The sequence below is a fragment of the Hylobates moloch genome, unplaced genomic scaffold (genome assembly GCF_009828535.3).
Source record: "Hylobates moloch isolate HMO894 unplaced genomic scaffold, HMol_V3 SCAFFOLD_19, whole genome shotgun sequence".
NCBI classification, from domain to species: Eukaryota; Metazoa; Chordata; class Mammalia; order Primates; family Hylobatidae; genus Hylobates; species Hylobates moloch.
The window spans coordinates 25,915,190-25,934,530 of NW_026652294.1; the positions used below are offsets into that span (position 1 = coordinate 25,915,190).

General features: G+C 52.7%; 1 protein-coding gene across 1 annotated transcript in view; it reads left to right on the forward strand.

The window, feature by feature from the left end:
- Positions 1-909: 909 nt before the first annotated feature.
- ARHGAP8 (Rho GTPase activating protein 8) overlaps positions 910-19,341 on the forward strand; it is a 66,441-nt gene continuing 48,009 nt past the window's right edge. Inside the window, exons 1-2 of the mRNA XM_032139505.2 lie at positions 910-1,056; positions 16,863-16,950. Coding sequence (XP_031995396.2) covers positions 978-1,056; positions 16,863-16,950 — 167 coding nt within the window. The 5' untranslated portion in view covers positions 910-977. The remainder of the gene's footprint in view (positions 1,057-16,862; positions 16,951-19,341) is intronic.

The window sequence follows — 19,341 nt, forward strand, 5'->3', positions numbered from 1 at the left end:
TGCATCTTCTGGTGGTTCCTGGTGTCCCTTGGCTTGCGGCCGCATCACACTAGTCCGCACACACCCTCCCCTTGTATCTCCTGAGTCATTGGATTCAGGGCCCACCTTGATCCAGTTGAGCTCATCTTAACTAATTACATCTCCAAAGACCCAACTTCCAAATAAGGGCACATTCTGAGCTCCAGGAGGAATATTGGGGGTGGGGAATACTCTTCAACCCCCTACACCTGGGGTTCTACATCTACTCTGACCTTGAAATTCAAAATTCCTGTTCTTATTTGCAGCTGAAAACATTTCTCTAAGAACCTTGATTGGTTTTGCATGAGAACCTCCCCTGCTAAGATTCGACTTAGGAAGGCAGCCTTTTCTTTCTTCCTCATGGCAGTGACCCCAGTGCCTGCCCTCAACCCCAGCCCACCCTGGTGCTTTCGGCAGTGCTGGCTTCCTGCTGGCTGCCAGTGTCAGGGTCTTTCATGGAGGCCTGGGTCAGAATTTGGAGCTGGAGGTCCAAAGTTAAGTCCACACCTTGCTTCCAATTAGCAAATCACTCTCCCTCTCTGAGCCTTAGTTGCCAACGCTGTCAGTGTGGACAGCATCTGACCCTTAGGTCTTATTTTTCTCCCTCCGTGGTGCTGGACACTGGATGGGCACTTAGTGGGTGCACAACTGAGGTAGAGTACACTGTGGGTGCATGGCTGAGAGAGAATGCTTAGTGGGTGCTCAGCTGAGGTAGGGCGCATAGTGGGTGCACGGCTGAGGTAGGGTGCATAGTCGTGCACTGCTGAGAGAGGATGCATAGTGGGTGTGCAGCAGAGGTGGGTAACTGTCTTATGAAAGGCATCAGGAGGCTCCCTCATTTCCCTCCTTACTGGAGAATGCACTGACTTCCTTTAATCTTCTTTGCCACAGAGCTGCAGAGAGACAAGGCGGCGGCTGCTGTGCTGGGTGCAGTGAGGAGGAGGCCCTCAGTGGTGCCCATGGCTGGCCAGGACCCCGCGCTGAGCACGAGTCACCCATTCTACGACGTGGCCAGACATGGCATTCTGCAGGTGGCAGGTAGGGCCCCAGCTGGGCAGTCTGCAGGACCATGGGGGAGAGCAGCCTTCCTCTCGGCAACTTTGGGACAAAGTGGGCTTGTCAGGGGCTGCCTCACTGCAGCTGGGGAAGATTGAAAACTAATTAGAGCCAGGTGCAGTGGCTCATACCTGTAATCCTAGCACTTTGGGAGGCCAAAGTGGGCAGATTGCTTCAGCCCAGGAATTCGAGACCAGCCTGGGCAATGTGGTGAGACCCCGTCTCTACAAAAAAAAAAATACAAAAATCAGCCGGGCATGGTGTTGCATGCCTGTATTCTCAGCTACTTGTGGGGCTGAGGTGGGAAGATTGCTTCAGCCTGGAAGGCAGAGGTTGCACAGTGAGCCAAGATCACACCACTGCCCTCCAGCCTGGGTGACAGAGTGAGACCCTGTCTCGAAAAAAGAAAAAAAAAAAAAAAAAGAAGTAAAACTAATTGGAAAAGGAGGGCCTGCTAGTTGTTTTCAGAAATAAATTACACACTTGTCAAAGCATTGCCCAGGTGCTCCGAGAAGCCAACGGGTAGTGTCCTGCTAGTCTTTAAAGAGCAGAGGCTGAAATTTAATGAATTGTTTTATTAATCAAGGGCACTGTTATGTCTCCTCCAAAGCAACAAACATCTGCAAAAACGTAGACAACAAACAACTCCATGCCCAGCAGTTGGTCGAGGAAAACATCTTGTGTTGCTTTGTTTTGTTTTGTTTTGTTCTTTTTGAGACAGGGTTTCGCTCTGTCGCCCAGGCTGGAGTGCAGTGGTGTGATCCCAGCTCACTGCAACCTCTGCCTCCCAGGTTCAAGAGATTCTGCTCCTCAGCCTCCCAGGTAGCTGGGATTACAGGCGCTCACCCCCATGCTCAGCTAATTTTTGTGTTTTTAGTAGGGACGGGGTTTTGCCATTTTGGTCAGGCTGGTCTTGAACTCCTGACCTCAAGTGATCTACCCGTCTCGGCCTCCCAGAATGCTGGGATTACAGGAGTGAGCTGGCCTTGCGTTGCTTTAATTTAGGCCTGAGCATGCATTTCTCCCATGGGTAGTGACTCCAACCCTCACATTGGTGTCCCCTGTACTGAGCTCCATAATCGTTAGCTGCCATCTCTGAGGGGCCTGGAACCTTGTCAAGGTAATGATAAAAAGAGGCCAGTTCTCAAACAGTTAAAGACCCCAGAAACATGATAGCCAACACTTTAGTGCACACTGTGTACAGGAGGGACGGTAAGAGGGCAGGACTTGACAGGCACTCAGTCATTTGAAGCCCCAAATGTCCTTTTAAGAAAACTTCTAGGGTTTAGGTAGAAGGGACACTGGACCGAGTGTGAGGAATGCAGATCCCCTGGCCAGGTGCCAACAAAAGGAAGGCAGGAAATATATTTTTTTTATTTATATAGTGTTTAAAATTTTTATTATATTTTATTTATTTTTTATTATTGTTATTTTGAGATGGAGTTTCATTTTGTCACCCAGACTAGGGTGCGATGGCACAGTCTTGGCTTACTGTAAACTCCACCTCCCGGGTTCAAGCGATTCTCCTGTCTCAGCCTCCCAAGTAGCTGGGATTACAGGCGCCTGCCACCACACCCAGCTAATTTTTGTAGTTTTAGTAGAGATGGGGTTTTGCCATGTTGGTCAGGCTAGTCTCGAACTCCTGACGTCAGGTGATCCACCTGCCTTGGCCTCCCAAAGTGCTGGGATTATAGGCATGAGCCACCATCCCTGGACTTTATTTTTATTTTTTGAGACAGGGTCTCTGTTGCCCAGGCTGGAGTGCAGTAGTGCCATCTTGGCTCACTGCAGCCTCACCCTCCCAAGTGCAACTCCTCCCGAGGAGCTGGGATTACAGGCGTATACCACCGTGCCTGGCTAATTTTTGTATATTTAGTAGAGACAGCATTTTGCCATGTTGGCCAGGCTGGTCTCGAAATCCTGACCTCAAGTGACCCACCTACCTCTGCCTCCCAAAGTGCTGGAGTTTACAGGTGTGAGCCACCATGCTGGCTGGTTATTATTATTTTAAAATGAATAAATATTTTTGAATTTCCTGTTTTAGTTTTCTAATATGGTAAATATCTATGGATACAATCCACTTAAAAAAATAAAGCTCTTCAAAGTCCTTAATAATAACCTTAGGAATACTGATGGGTTCTGAGACCTGCAAGTTTGCAAACTAGTAGACTTGCCTATGATCTGTCTAAGTAAATAAATGTTTCTTGTGCACGTGAAAAGAATGTATGTTATGCGTTGTTGGGTAGAGTGCTCTATGTATTTCAGTTAGGTTAAGCTGATTAATGATTAAGTTGTGTTCACATCTTCTACGTCCTTATTCATATTCTGTCTGCTCTCAGTTACTAATGGAAGACTGTTCACAGCTCCCAAAATTGGACTTTGTAAATTTCTTCCTTTAGTTCTGTCCATCTTTGCTTCCTGTGTTTTGATGCTTTTTGTTTTGTTTGTTTGTTTTTTGTTTTTTTGGAATGAAGTCTTGCTCTGTTGCCCAGGCTGGAGTACAGTGGTGCGATCTCAGCTCACTGCAACCTCCAACTCCCTGGTTCAAGTGATTCTCCTGTCTCAGCCTCCCAAGTAGCTGGGATTACAGGCACCCGCCAGCATGCCCGGCTAATTTTTGTATCTTTAGTGGAAACAGGGTTTTGCCATGTTGGCCAGGCTCGTCTCAAACTCCTGATCTCAGGTGATCCGCCCGCCTTGGCCTCCCAAAGTGCTGGGATTACAGGTGTGAGCCACTGTGCCCGGCCGATGCTTTGTTACTAGGAGCATATATACTTAGGATTGTTATGACTTCTTGATGTATTGACCTTTTTTTGAGACAAGGTCTCATTTTGTTGCCCAGGCTGTGCAGTGGCACTGTCTCGGCTCACTACAGCCTTTACCTCCCTGGGCTCAGGCAGTCCTCCCGCCTCAGCTTCCTGAGTAGCTGGGACCACAGGCATAGGCCACCACGCCTGGCTAATTTTCTTGTTTTTTTTTGTAGAGACAGGATTTTGTCATGTTGCCCAGGCTGGTCTTGAACTCCTGGGCTGAAGCAATCGGCCTGTCTTGGCCTCCCAAAGTGCTGGGATTATAGGTGTATTTTTTTTACCATTATTAAGTGACCTTCTTTTTTTTTTTTTTTTTTTTTTTTTTTGAGACAGAGTCTCGCTGTTGCCCAGGCTGGAGTGCAGTGGCGCGATCTCGGCTCACTGCAGGCTCCGCCCCCCGGGGTTCACGCCATTCTCCTGCCTCAGCCTCCCGAGTAGCTGGGAGTACAGGCACCCGCCACCTCACCCGGCTAATTTTTTGTATTTTTAGTAGAGACGGGGTTTCACTGTGTTAGCCAGGATGGTCTCGATCTCCTGACCTCGTGATCCGCCCGCGTCAGCCTCCCAAAGTGCTGGGATTACAGGTGTGAGCCGCCGCGCCCGGCCAAGTGACCTTCTTTATGTCTGGTGATACTGCTTGTCTTAAAGTCTGATTTTTCTGATACTAATATAGCCACGACAGCTCTCCCAGCTTTCTCATCACCGGTGTTGGTAAGGTGTGCCTCTTCCATCCTTTTTCCTTTCAGTCTGTCTCAGTCTGCACAGAAAGTGCATCTGTTATAAACAGCTTATCACTAAACGTTTTTTAAAAACTTTAATTGCAAGATGGACATGCAGCCGAAATCACGTCGTCAAAGCCTGGGAGGGTCAGCAGAGGAGTTTGCACTTGGTCGTGGTGGCTCTGGGGCACATTAAACAGAGGACGGATGTAATCAGATGTATAATTTAGAAGTCTCTGGGGTTGGAGAATGATGACGGCAGCTACTGGAGTCAGGGAGGCCAGTAAGAGCAAGAATAGAGGTTTGAGTTAATGTCGTGGCAGTGGGATGCAGAGGAGGGCGTGGATTTGAGAGATGTTTTTAAAAACGTCCAGCTGGTGGCCTAGCTGAAACCAAAAACTGAGGGTGGGGGTTGTCACATGGGATAAGATTTCCAGGGGTGTAAAGGAAGAGTTTAAATTAAGAGAAGAGGTGGTCAGGCCACCTACAGGCCATGGTTCATCCCTGTAATCCCAGTACTTTGGAAGCCCGAGGCAGGCAGATCACCTGAGGTCAGAAGTTCGAGACCAGCCTGGCCAACATGGTGAAACCTGTCTCTATTAAAAATACAAAAATTAGCTGGGCATGGTGGCACATACCTGTAATCCCAGCTACTTGGGAGGCTGAAACAGCAGAATCACTTGAACCCGGGAGACGGGGGTTGCAGTGAGCCAAGATCACACCATTGCACTCCAGCCTGGACAACAAGAGCAAAACTCTGTCTCAAAAAAAACAAAAAAAAAAAAACAAAAAAACAAAGGGGGAGCCCTGGGAAGTAACTTGGCCGCCTTTTTTTTTTTTTGGAGACAGAGTCTCGTTCTCTCTCCCAGGCTGGAATGCAGTGGCATGATCTTGGCGCACTGCAACTTCTGCCTCCCGGGTTCAAGCCATTCTCCTGCCTTAGCCTCCCAAGCAGCTGGGACTACAGGCACGTGCCGCCATGCCCAGCTAATTTTTTGTATTTTAGTAGAGACAGGGTTTCACCGTGTTGCCCAGACTGGTCTCAAACTCCTGAGCTCAGGCAATCCACCCTCATCGGCCTCCCAAAGTGCTAGGATTACAGGCGTGAGCCACCGCACCCAGAACTTGGCCTTCTTCTTCAATGTGCCTCCCTCCACTTGCTCTCCTGGTGGGTACCCTGGGGGCTGGGAACCTTCCAGATTATTCATCCTTCTCCCAGCGAAAAGAAAACTAGGCCGGGCATGGTGGCTCACGCTTGTAATCCCAGCACTTTGGGAGGCCGAGGCGGGTGGATCACGAGGTCAGGAGATCGAGACCACGGTGAAACCCCGTCTCTACTAAAAATACAAAAAATTAGCCAGGCGTGGTGGCGGGCGCCTGTAGTCCCAGCTACTCGGAGAGGCTGAGGCAGGAGAATGGCGTGAACCCGGGAGGCGGAGCTTGCAGTGAGCCGAGATCGCGCCACTGCACTCCAGCCTGGGCGACAGAGCGAGACTCTGTCTCAAAAAAAAAAAAAAAAAAAAAAAGAAAAAAAACTAATTGGAACAAGAAGAGCTGCCAGGGTTCAGCCTGGGAGGGATGTTGTGGGATTACAGTGTAGTCTACTGTGGTCCTTCCATGTCATTAGGGGGCTGTGCGCTGTGCTGGGGTGTGCGCTCCTTGGGGGAGTATATGAAGTTGTCAGAGTTGACACTTGAGCCGGGGCCTCGATGCTGCAGACGTCCTTGGGAAATGATGGCACAGGCGCAGTCTTCAGCTTTTAGATAGTTCTCTTGTGTTGGAGCAGAGTTTTCACTTATTTAAAACCCAGCTTCGCTGGGTGCAGTGGCTCATGCCTGTAATCCCAGCACTTTGGGAGGATGAGTTGGGTGGATCACCTGAGATCAGGAGTTCGAGACCAGCCTGACCAATATAGTGAAACCCTGTGTGTGCTAAAAATACACAGATTAGCCGGGCGTGGTGGTGGGCACCTGTAATCCCAGCTACTCGGGAGGCTGAGGCGGGAGAATGGCTTGAACCCAGGAGGCAGAGGTTGCAGTGAGCCAAGATTGCATCATTGCACTCCGGCCTGGGTAACAAGCAAAACTCCATCTCAAAAAACAAACAAAAATACCCCCAGCTTCTTGAGAAATTTAACCATATCAAGAGACCAGATGAGGGCCTCAGCCATCCTGAAAAGATGCCAGCCTTAACCAGCAGTCATCAGGAACAACAAGGATGGAGGTGCCTGGAGAAGAGCTAAGTGGAAGCCACTCTCCACTCGGGTGAAATAGAGTTTACAGCCAAAGCACCAAAGCAAGAAAAATCTAAACATTCCAATGCAGATGCATTGGATACAGAGAGAGAAAATTATTAGAGCAAAACTTCCAATTGCCAGCAGCTTTTTCTTCTTTCTTTTTTTTTTTTTTTTTTTTTTAGATGGAGTCTTGCTCTGTTGCCCAGGCTGGAGTGCAGTAGTGCTATCTCAGCTCCCTGCAACCTCCACCTCCCGGGTTCAAGCAATTCTCTGCCTCAGTCTCCCAAGTAGCTGAGATTCCAAGGCACCCACCACCATGCCTGGCTAATTTTTGTATTTTTAGTAGAGATGGGGTTTCATCATGTTGGTCAGGCTGGTCTTGAACTCCTGACCTCATGATCCACCTGCCTCGGCCTCCCAAAATGCTGGGATTACAGGTGTGAGCCACTGCGCCCAGCTTCCAGTCGCTTTTTCAATTGGGACAACCAGCAGAAAACACCCCCAGATGGCCCCTCACCGAGGACTGTTCTTGGCAGAACAGAGGCCTCTCCCCTTCCTCCTGGGCCTCACCTTGGCATCAGCTTCGTTCCCTCGTCCCCTAAGTGCAGTTGATGCACCTGAGTTTCCTGTGGGCCCAGCGGGACAGTTCAGGACCAGGAACCCTCTTCCCTCCTGCTCCTCCAGGGCGTGGCATGGACCCCTCCAGGACTTCTTCGGCCAAGGGCTCTCCTGCGTCCTTCAGGTGTGACCAAGTGTCACTCCCCACCAAAGCGTTTCTGAATTTTTCTGTCCCAGGTGCTGCTTCCCCCATGACCAACATCTGGAACCATAGCCAGAAACCAGACTCCCGTCAAAAGGAATTTTGAATGATCTCTCCCTACTTGAGTGACTATATTCTTGGCCAAATGGAAGCTTTGTAGAATTTTGACACAAACAATAGTGTTGTTTTTGTTATTTTTGTTTTTAAGACAAAGTCTTACTCTGTCGCCCAGGCTGGAGTGCAGTGGCGCAATCTCGGCTCACTGCAACTTCCGCCTCCCAGGTTCAAGTGATTCTCCTGCCTCAGCCTCCTGAGTAGCTGGGATTATAGTTGCCTGCCACCATGCCCAGCTAATTTTTGTATTTTTAGTAAAGATGAGGTTTCATCATGTTGGCCAGGTTAGTCTCGAACTCCTGACCTCAGGATCCTCCCACCTCAGCCTCCCAAAGTCCTGAGTTTATAGGTATGAGCCACCGCACCGGGCCAGAATAGTGTTTTGTAAATAAAGTTGACTTCAGTATTTTAAGAAGTGGTTATTGTGGGGCTGAGCATGTGTTGCAGGGTCTGAAGCTCTGGTCTGGGGCTGAGGCTGGGAGCTCAGAGTGGAGATCTATCAGGTGGTGTGAAGCAGGGTAGGGGATGGAAGTTTCCAGGTCTGAGGACCAGAAGAGGTGGAGGTAGACGCTCAGAAACGTGGAGGGTGGAGTCACAGGGGAGAGAAAGAGAAGTCCATGCCAGACCTGGCCCTGCAGGATGACACACATCCACTGCCCTCGGTTCGGATCTTTCGGCACACAACCCATTCTGTTGCCGGCTGGGCCTAAAGGGGCCTTCAGCTCTCCTTCCACTTTTGCAACAATGGTTAGCAACTTCAAACAAAAACCATAGCAAACTTGTGACTCCCTCTGGATAGATTGCTACTGCCTTTATGGTGCGTTTTAATCGCCCTCCACTGGGAGAGAATGATGAATCGCCCCGCGCACCCTGTGGGTAACGGCTCTGGGAATAGTTTCTTTATTCATAAACCGGGCTTCTCCTATTGCAGAGACAGTGAGTGATGTGGTGTTGTAAACAGCGAGGGGAGAAACAGGTCATGAATTCATCTGATGCCTTGAAGAATTTGCATTTTATTGATAGTTTTCATTTCCTTCCATATTATATCATATTGAAGTCTGGTTTTGATGTGCTGGCCTGTGTTCCCAGAGAACAGCGAAGGGTATTTACTCATATTGACTGATGGCATCAACACAGATGCGGCATTGATGGCTTAATAAGTGGGAAGGTTGAAGGTTCCGGGGATTCCTCTCAGCTGCTGGGGAGACCAAGGGAGTGAGGGAGGCCGGTCTCAGTGTGGGGCATGAGCAGGACAGAGGAAGTTGCGGAGGCTTGGCTGGGAGTCAGCCTCGGCCAGCTGCTCGTGTCAACCCACCCTGATGCTCACTTGGCCTCTGGGCCTCAGTTTTCTCACCTGTAAATGAGAAGATGGGACACAGCAGTCCTGGAAGCACCCAGCATCCTACCTGGTCCATGGTAACAGCTCACAATGCACTTACTGTGTTCTGGGGCTGTGCGGAGACTTCATGCAGGTTATTGATTTAATCCTTCCTGTAACCCTCCAAGTCAGTTTCATTATTATTTCCATATTGCAGATGACCAAAGAGGCGCCAGCCCAGCTTAGCCAGGGATTGGGCAGAGCAAGAGATTCTACCCTGGCAGGCTGGGTACAGCCCTTGGCTTTTTTTTTTTTTTTTTTTTGAGATGGAATCGCCCAGGCTGGAAGCTCCGCCTCCCGGGGTCACGCCATTCTCCTGCCCTAACCTCCCGAGTAGCTGGGACTACAGGCGCCCGCCACCACGCCCAGCTAATTTTTTTTGTATTTTTAGTAGAGACTGGGTTTTCACCATGTTAGCCAGGATGGTCTCAATCTCCTGACCTCGTGATCCGCCCGCCTCGGCCTCCCAAAAGTGCTGGGATTACAGGCGTGAGCCACCGTGCCCGGCCGAGCCCTTTGCTTTTTTTTCTCTCTCTCTTTTTAAACTTTTTATTGGCCAGGCACGGTGGCTTACGCCTGTAATCTCAGCACTTTGGGAGGCCGAGGCGGGCAGATCATTAAGTCAGGAGTTGGAGACCAGTCTGGCCAACATGGCGAAACCTCGTCTCTACTAAAAATACAAAAAATTATCCAGGGATGGTGGTGCGCACCTGTAGTCTCAGCTACCATGGAGGCTGAGGCAGGAGAATTGCTTGAACCCAGGAGATGGAGGTTGCTGTGAGCCGAGATTGGGCCACTGCACTCCGCCTGGGTAACAGAGCAAGACTCTGTCTTGGAAAATAATAATAATAATAATAATAAATAATAATAATAATACACTTTATTATGGAAATTTTCAAATGCTTCAAATGTAGAAATAATAATATAAGGAACCCAACTTCTCTGTCATGGCACTTGCTCTAAGCTTCATAAGTTTATCAGATCTGAATAATGCTGTGTGTTCATTTGGAAGGACATTTAGAAATCTGTTGATATGAACCAGGTGCTGTAGCCTGTGCCTTTAATCCCAGCTATTTGGGAGGCTGAGAGGATCGTTTGAGCCCAGGAGGTCAAGGCTGCAGTAAGTTATGATCATGCCACTGCACTCCAGCCTGGGTGACACAGCCAAAGTCTGTCTCAAAAAAAAAAAAAAAAAGGCCGGGCACAGTGGCTCACGCCTGTAATCCCAGCACTTTGGGAGGCCGAGGCGGGCAGATCACGAGGTCAGGAGATCGAGACCATCCTGGCTAACACTGTGAAACCCCGTCTCTACTAAAAATACAAAAAAATTAGCCGAGTGAGGTGGCGGGTGCCTGTAGTCCCAGCTACTCGGGAGGCTGAGGCAGGAGAATGGCGTGAATCCCGGGGGGCGGAGCCTGCAGTGAGCCGAGATCGCACCACTGCACTCCAGCCTGGGTGAAAGAGCGAGACTCCTTCTCAAAAAAAAAAAAAAAAAAAATCTGTTGGTATGAAAACAAAATACCAAATTAGTTGCCCTTCTGGTTTGGGAGGGAGTAAAAAGCCTTCAGTAACAGCTCACTTTCAGAGCTTAGTATCATGCAAGACTGTGGGCTCTGCAAACAGTAGGTGTTTAATAAGTGTTTATTGAATGAATGAGTCAGCACTGTATGCAAGCAGGATGCTTGTGAGGAACAGGAACGTGACCCAGTGTGGGCTCTGGGCTGGGGTCTCTTTGCAAGTGCCGTACTCTGCCCTGGGACCCTCTTACCCTCATTGCAAATGGCAGGGTGGAGGGGGTCCATGGCGTGGTTGGGTACCTTGGGCCCTGTGGCTGGCTGAACTGAGTCCAAGCTTCTCAGGTGGGAATTCATCGTTACCTGCCTATCTTGGCTTCATCCCCATACCCCCGTCTACCCTCTGGGCTAGCTGACCAGAGCCACAGGTCCCCTGTCCACACTACCCCAGACAGCACAAAGCCCCCTCACCAGCAACAGGCACTGGTGCAGTGGCAGGCCACGAGCCCTCCCCTCCACACCACCTGCAAACCAGACGAGGGCGGGAGGCGGAGGGGAGCCCCGTGGTTTGGGGTGGGCCTGTAGGTGTGAGAAGGAGGGTGCTAGGACCTGGAGAAAAGCTGCCAAAGACCTGCGGTGGCCCATTGTGGCCCACAGGGTTCTCTTTCTTGGACACCAGGTCTGAGCCACGTTCTCCCACCAGGCCTCCCAGGACACCTCCCGGGACCCAGCCAGTCTGGGGGGCTGCTCTTCCCACAAGCCTCCCAGCCCCTCCCCCACCCCAGGTGGCACTGCAGCCCCACTTGCCCACACATGCACAGGCAGCTCCTCCTCCTGTGTCCTCTCCCCTGTAAGTGGCCTTGCCACTGTCCCTGGGATCCACACTCCTTTCCATGTCCGCAGCCTCTGCTGGCCTTGCTGTAAGCTGTCCCTACCCCGCCTCACCTGGCTTCCCAGGGTCAATAGAAAAAGTCAAACCTCAGTCCTTGCCCTGGCGACCTTGACCCTCCCTCCCATTTGGGTCCCAGTAGCCCAGGGAAGCACATCTGTGACCTCTGAACACCCCCTGAGGTTCCTCAGTGACCAGGGGTCCCAGAGCAGACACTGCTTTGCTCCCGGGAATGGCCTGGAGCTGGGCAGCAAAGCCACTGCCCGCTGTCCTGGCTTCTGCTGCCTCTGCTTTTGCTGGAGACCGGCCTCTGCTGCATCTCTGTGCCCGGTGGGTGGAAGCCCCCACAGTGTGCTCCTTGGGGGCAGCCGATGGTGGGCTGGGGCGCGGGGTGAGCCGATGCTGTATCACTTGGAATGGGGCTGGCCCTCGTCCCCAGTTCCCTTGAGGTAACTAAGTCTTTGGAATTTACCAAGTGAAAGGAGTATCTTTGTTATTCATGCGATGCGGGGCGGGGGGGGGGGGGGGGCGGCGGCTCTAAGACCTCCAGGAAGGGAGGGGCTGGAGGCTGAGTTCACTCTGTGGCCCGTGATTCCATCAATCCCACTGAAGAAATGAAGCTTCAGTGGGGGCCCTGGATTTCCAGAGGTTCCGTTGGCCCCTTGCTCCCCCAGCTGGTGATGCTATGACAGTGGGCCCGAAGGGGAGGCCTCTTAACTCCACTGGAGAGGTCACAGACGTTCTGTGTCCAGGACGCTCCCAGACCTTACCCTGCGCGTCTCTTCCTGTGGCTGGTCCTGAATTGCATTGTTTGTAATAAAACTGTAATTGTAAGTCTAGTGCCTTCCTGAGCTCTCCAAGTCATTCTAGCAAATTATCAAACGTGAAGGGATTGTAGGAACCCCTAGATTTGGAGCCAGCTTGTCAGATGCATGGGTGGCATTCTCATGGGGGTGCCCTCAACCTGTGAATGGTGGTCTAAGCCCAGATAAAAGCCGTTGCAGACATAGATGATGGGTGTGGCTGTCAGGGCTCCCACAGTTCTCAGAGAGGTGCTGGTGGGGCTGGGCGTAGACCTCCCACTTCCCCCAAATCCCTTTCCCCTGGACGCTGGGACCTGGCAGGGGCTGTGTCTCATCTTCTCTCCCCAGAGCTGAGTACACAGTGGGCCCCCAGCAAATGCTGGTTGAGCTGATCTTCCATTGGTCCAATTATCTAGCACGTCCCTCAAGACTTTTGCACTTGGTCTGATTCCAGAGATGATAATGCTACTTGGCTTTTTTTTTTTTTTTTTTTTTTAATCCTTATGTTATCTTTCTCTTTCAACCCTAAAGGCATTGATTTGACTCCTTGTTTCTTCAGTAGCCGTATAAATGATTCATCACTTTAGGAGCAAAGTTGTTCTTTCCCCTTTTATCCCGCAGGAGGAGAGCACAGGCTGTGGGTCAGCCGTGGAACCCTGGCCTTTGCGGTGGTAGACACTTTGTCTGGAAAACACTCTACTTTCAGGCATAGCCATTGAAGATTTTGTGCCTGAAAACTCCCACTTGGCAAGGGAAGCAAATAAAAGTGTGGCTTGCAGTGCAACCGTTTAAAACAGAAGCTTGCTAAATAAATGGAAAGCGTGACCAGAATTCGTAAGGAACTGTGAAATGAAGAGGATGCTGTATTTTGAAGCTGTGAAATTGCTCTAGGACTCCAAACCTCAGAGTAGCTTCCAGGCTCCTGGGAAGAATCGGATGCGTGGCCTAAATAAAAAACAGCCCCCTGGCCAGGCAACCAGGGCGGGGACATCAAAGAGTTCACACACTGTGCGTGCGTGTGTGTGTGTGCGCTCATGCCAGTGTGCGTGTGGGTACGTGTGTGCACGCAAGTGTGTAATTTTTTTTTTTTTTTTTTTCAAGAGACAGCGTCTCACTGTCTTGCCCAGGCTGCAGTGTAGTGGTGTGATCCTCGCTCACTGTAGCCTCGAATTCCCGAGCTCAAGTGAGCCCTCCACCTCAGCCTCCCAAAGTGCTGGGATTACAGGCGTGAGCCACTGCACCCAGCCAAGTGTGGAATCTTGATTCATGACCTTTCATAGCTGAGGGGTGAGAAAGCTCGCTGCCATCCCTTCTCGTTCCAAGGACACACTCTGAGAACAGTTGTAATGACTTTTTTTCTCCTTCTTGAGACAGGGGCTTGCCATGTCACCCAGGCTCAAGTGCAGTGGCACGATCACAGCTCACTGCAACCTCCACCTCCCGGGTTCAAGAGAGTCTCCTGCCTCAGCTTCCTGAGTAGCTGGGACTATAGGCGTGCGCCACCATGCCCAGGTAATTTTTTATTTTTAGTAGAGATGGGGTTTCACCATGTTAGCCAGGCTGGTCTCGAACTCCTGACCTAGGGTGATCCGCCCGCCTCGGCCTCCCAAAGTGCTGGAATTACATGAGTGAGCCACTGCACCTGGCCAAAATATTTTTTTTTTAGAGACAAGGAAGGTCTCATTATGTTGCCCAGGCTGGTCTCGAACTCCTGGGCTCAAGTGATCCTCCCACCTTCGCCCCCAAAGTGGTGGGATTGCAGGCGTGAGCCACTGTGCCCCTCCAGTCATTAGATTTGAAGCCTACTCTAAATCCAGGATCATCTTATCTTGATCCTTAGCTAATTAGATCTGCAGTGACCCTGTTTTCCAGTGTCACATTTTTTTTTTCTTTTTTTTTTTTTTTTGAGACGGAATCTTGCTCTGTCGCCCAGGCTGGAATGCAGTGGCACGATCTCGGCTCACTGAAAGTTCCGCCTCCCAGGTTCACGCCATTCTCCTGCCTCAGCGTCCCGAGTGGCTGGGACTACAGGCGCCTGCCACCACGCCCAGCTAATTTTTTTGTATTTTTTTAGTAGAGACAGGGTCACTGTGTTAGCCAGGATGGTCTCGATCTCCTGACCTTGTGATCCGCTCGCCTCAGCCTCCCAAAGTGCTGGGATTACAGGCTTGAGCCACTGCGCCCGGCCTCCAGTGTCACATTCTGAGGGTCCAGGGGGATTTGTGTTTTCCTTTGGGTGGGGCTGGGGCACTCTTTCCCCACTACATAGAGTTAGAGGCGGACTGTGTGGCGCCACAGCCCCTTCCCTGAGCTCCACACCCTAATCTGTACCCTTGAGGTCAGCGCTGCCCAGTGGAATGTTCTGCGTGCTGGACACGCTCCATCCCTGCCTTGTCCAGGGCAGCCCCCACTGCGCGTGACTGCTGGACACCTGAAATGTCATGAGTGCCACTGAGGAGCTGGACTTTTAAAAATTCGACTGCTCTCGTCCTGGAAGGCGCAGGTGTGGGTCTTCCCACTCCTGTGTGAGGAAAGGAAGAGGGAGCAGAAAGTGCTGGGAGGAGGGGCTGCAGCCTGCTCCAGGCTTCCCATCCCCAGCCCCCACCCTGGGCGCCCCAAGGTCTCCTGGGAGATGAGTACCCTCGCAGAAGCCAGGGCCTGGGACCCTTTGCACAGCACCCAGCACCTGTGCCGGGCCTGGAACCTTGGCCAAGGAAACTTTTACTGCATTGAGCAGAGCCCTTTGAAGGGACAAGCCCAGGGGCCCTCAAAGCCACCAAGGCTACGTGTGGCCTCTCCCTGTACATTACCCCTCCTGGGCCTGCACCGCTGGGGTTGGAGCCCCTGTCTCTTTGCTCACGGCCAGAGGAGCCGCTCCATATGCAACAGCGCGTCCACAGACCGGCCCGAGGGCATCGTGGATGGGGGGACAACAGCTTTCCTGCAGAGGTAGGGTTTAGTGGGAAGGGGTGTAGAGTCAGGAAGGAGGCGGGGGAGCATTCCAGGTGGAAGCTCGGGCAGGAGGATGCCCTTGAAGAATTGAAGGAAGCCTGCTGGGCCAGGTCCTCAGGGGTAGAGGCAGGGGCCTCGTGGACCAGCAGTGGAGGGATCTCTGTGTTCCCCACTCCTGACGACAGCCCGGTGTGGGTTTGGGCTCCCTCCCCACTGCTGCCTGCAACCCTTCGTGCCCCGTTTTCACCCTCGGCACGTGTTGTGCCTCAGGCTGTTCTTACCTGTGTCCTTGTGTGTTTAACTGTAATGAAGAAGCTGTGGGTGCTGGGAAGCAGGGCGGCCTGTCTATTCTCCGTGTCCCTGAGCCGTGGCCGTGGAGTGAGAAAGTGCTGAGAATCCAGGGAGTAGGGGGCAGGTGGTGACATCAGACTGCACTTGATCACTGTCAGGGCCTTCCCGAGGGTGTCCTGCACGCAGGGGTTCCTCTCTCTCAGGGACCTGGGCAGAGAGAGGAGGAAGATCTGAACCATGAGGTCTCCAGCCTCTTCGGGCCACTGTGGGGTGGGGCAAGGTGGGGTTGAGGCTGGGAGAGGAGGGGCAGCTGTGTCTGCAGGCACAGAGGATGGTCTGCAGGGCTCTCTCCTTCAGGAGTCTGTTCTTTTTTTTTTTTGAGACAAAGTCTTGCTCTGTCGTCCAGGCTGGAGTGCAATGATGCAATCTCGGCTCACTGCAACCTCTGCCTTCCGGGTTCAAACCATTCTTCTGCCTCAGCCTCCCAGGTAGCTGGGATTGCAGACATGTGCCACCACGCCTGGCTAATTTTTTTTTTGTATTTTTAGTAGAGATGGGGTTTCACCATGCTGGCCAGGCTGGTCTCGAACTCCTGACCTCAAGTGATCTGCCCGCCTCAGTCTCCCAAAGTACTGGGATTACAGACATGAGCCCCTGCACCCGGCCTGATCTGTCTTTTTATCTCACTAAGTGCCTTGCCCGGAGCCTGGCTTCTGAGGACAGAGATAAGCAGACCCAGTCCCAGCTCTCAAGGGGTACCCCTCCCCACAGCTGTCCATGTGTGGGGGGCACAGATGTGTTGAGACTGTCATAGCACAGGGTGACCCGGGCCATGATGGAGGGCAGGACTGAGCATCTGCATTCCTGAGAGGGCTCCTGTACTCCTGACATGAGGTCATGCCCAGGAGCCACTGTCCCCCAGGCCACGCTGGCCTCCACCATGGCCCAGAGTCCTGGGGTTGGAGGAGGAGGTAGAGTGGCTACACCCTGCCTTTGAAGTCAGATGCGTCTCGATTTAAGTCCCTGGTGCCGCCTGCCAGCTGGCTTTGCACTGATGACTTAACCCTGCTGGGCCTTGGTTTTCTATCTGTAAAGTGGGGGGATTATTTCCAGTGTACAGCTGGTCATGAAGATGAACTTGGGCCACGTGCGTAAAGCCACAGGTGGTGGATGCTCACTCAGCAGGTGTCACCTCCGAGGACCGCTGCTGCCTGTGCCTCCCAGCTTGGGCTGGACTGGCCAAGGAGGCTGCTCTTTGCTAAGTGCCTGAGGGTTTTCTAGGAGAAGGTGGCACAGAGGCTCACCTGTGTCTGCTCCTCCAGGGAACGACCGCTTTGGAAGACGCGTTGTCACGTTCAGCTGCTGCCGGATGCCGCCCTCCCACGAGCTGGACCACCAGCGGCTGCTAGAGTAAGTGTTCTGCCCCTCTCTTTCTGTCCCTGTCTCTCCATGTTGCTTGTCCCCATCCCTTCACCCCACCTCACTCTGAGTCACCTGCTATGTTCTGGGACCTCCTTTGTGACCTTGGTGTGCAGAGCTCTTGCGCTCATGAGCCTACCTAAGGGCTGTCTGTGGACACCCCTGGTCCCTGGGCTTCTGTGCACCATTCATTAGCACAGTGGGAGCCAGGTTTGGTTTCCTTTTAGCCACCCGAGCTGTGGGTGCCTCCCCTTGGAGTTGGGGACAGTCCCCTGGTCCTAGGTGTAGGCCAACCTTGCAGATGACATGGCTGCCAAGGCCAGGCCTCCCCCACGCGCTGTCCCTTTGAAACCTCCCTGGGCCTCTCTCCGGAAACACCTTCGGAGCTGTGTGAGTTTCCTGTAGCTGCCATAACAAATGACCACATGCTTGGCAGCTTAAAATGCTCTGAGTGGATCCTCCATGGTTCTGGAGGGCACCAGTCCCCCAAGGACAAGGTGGCGGCAGGGCTACACTCCCCCGGAGGCTATGGGGGAGCTTCTGGCCTCTTCCAGCTCCAGGGGGCCCCAGATGACTTGTGGCGGCCTCATTCCTATCTCTGCCTCAGTCTTCACATGGCCTTTTGACCTCTGTGTCTTCCCATCTCATAAGGACACCAGCCACTGCACTAGAACCACTCTAATTCCATGGCACCTCATCTGAACTAATTGCACCAGTAAAGACCCTATTTCCGAATAAGGTCACACTCTGAGGTTCTGGGTGGAATTTTGAGGGGTGCCATTCAAACCCAGGACGGAAGACAAGGGCCTGCTGCTGCTGCTGTTGTCATTGGCTCAGCAGGCATCTATTGAGCACCTACTGTATGTGAGGCCTTGGATAGATAGTCACTGTATCAGGGCCCACCTGTGAACTGAGGAAATCACCTCTGTGGTTTGGGGTGGGAGAACTAAGGCCAGGAAATGACTCCGAGACAGAAGGTGGCGGGACATGGAAGGGGCCGAGTGAGGGGGTGCCTGGGCCCCATGTACCTTGTATACACCCAGTGCCACCCAGGTGTGTGTGGGCTCCACAGCTGGTACAGGGTGGGGGGCCATAGAAAATCAAGGTGGTTGTTGGTTTGCCATACCAACAGGCATCAGGAGCGTTCAGAAGGGGAGGTCTCAGGCAGTTTCCCAAACTAATTTGGCCAAGGAACCTTTTACTACATTGAGCAGAACCCTTTGAAGGGACGGGCCCAGGGGTGCTCATAGCCACCAAGGCCGCGTGTGGCTTCTCCTTGTACATTATCCCTCCTGGGTCTACACCTTCTGTTCCCCCAGCCTTTGCATGCAGCACCCCCAAACACATCCTCCCTTGCATATGTCCCCTTTTGTGCTCACCCCCATCCTGTGCCAGTCTCCTACTGTGGCTGTCCTCTCTCCACCCCCCACCACCACGCAGGTACCACGTCTCATGCACACACCCCCTCCCATGCACACATCCCCTCCCATGCACATACCCCTCTGTCGTGCACATACCCCTCTGTCGTGCACATACCCCTCTGTCGTGCACACACCCCCTCCCGTGCACACACCCCCTCCCGTGCACCCCCCCCCGTGCACACCCCCCTCCCGTGCACACACCGCCTCTCGTGCACACACTTCCTCCCATGCACACACCTCCTCCTGTACACACACCCCTTCCCATGCACCCACGCCCTCCCGTGCACACACCCCCTCGCTGCACACACCCCCCCATGCACACACCCCCTCCCAGGAACACACCCCCTCTCGTGCACACACCCCCTCTCGTGCACACACCCCCTCCCGGGCACACACCTCCTCCCGTGCACCCATCCCCTCCCATGCACCCACTCCCTCCCGTGCACACATACCTGCTCTCATACACACCCCTCTCATGCACACTCTTCTCCATCACTAAGTCGCATGCTCAGCACAGACTGGGTGTTCAGAGTGAAAGGCTAACCTAAAGTAGATTGACTCATGGGTCCTCAGATGGCTGTCACATGACCCCCAGGCCACCAGACCCACATGCAGGACTGAGCCTTCTCCAGCCCAAAGCAGCTTTGGGTCCACAGCCTTGAGCGCTGGCCTGGGCCTCAGGCCCTCTTAGTTCTGCCTGCTTCTTTCCCTCCCTCCATCACCCTCCTCAAAGCCACCTGGGCCTTGCACCCTGCACCCTCTGCATTGGCTGTTTCCCATTGCTTGGAAGGAACCACCTGCTCCTCAGCTGTGTGTGGCCTTGAGCGCCCTGTCACCCTCTTTCATCTGTCCCTTGCTGCTGGAGTCTGCTGTGCTGGCCACACTGCTTTGATGAGGCAGCCACCGAGCCTCCTTCCTGGTGAAACCCCCAGGCCCCGGAGAGCTGCTGCTGGGGGAGAGT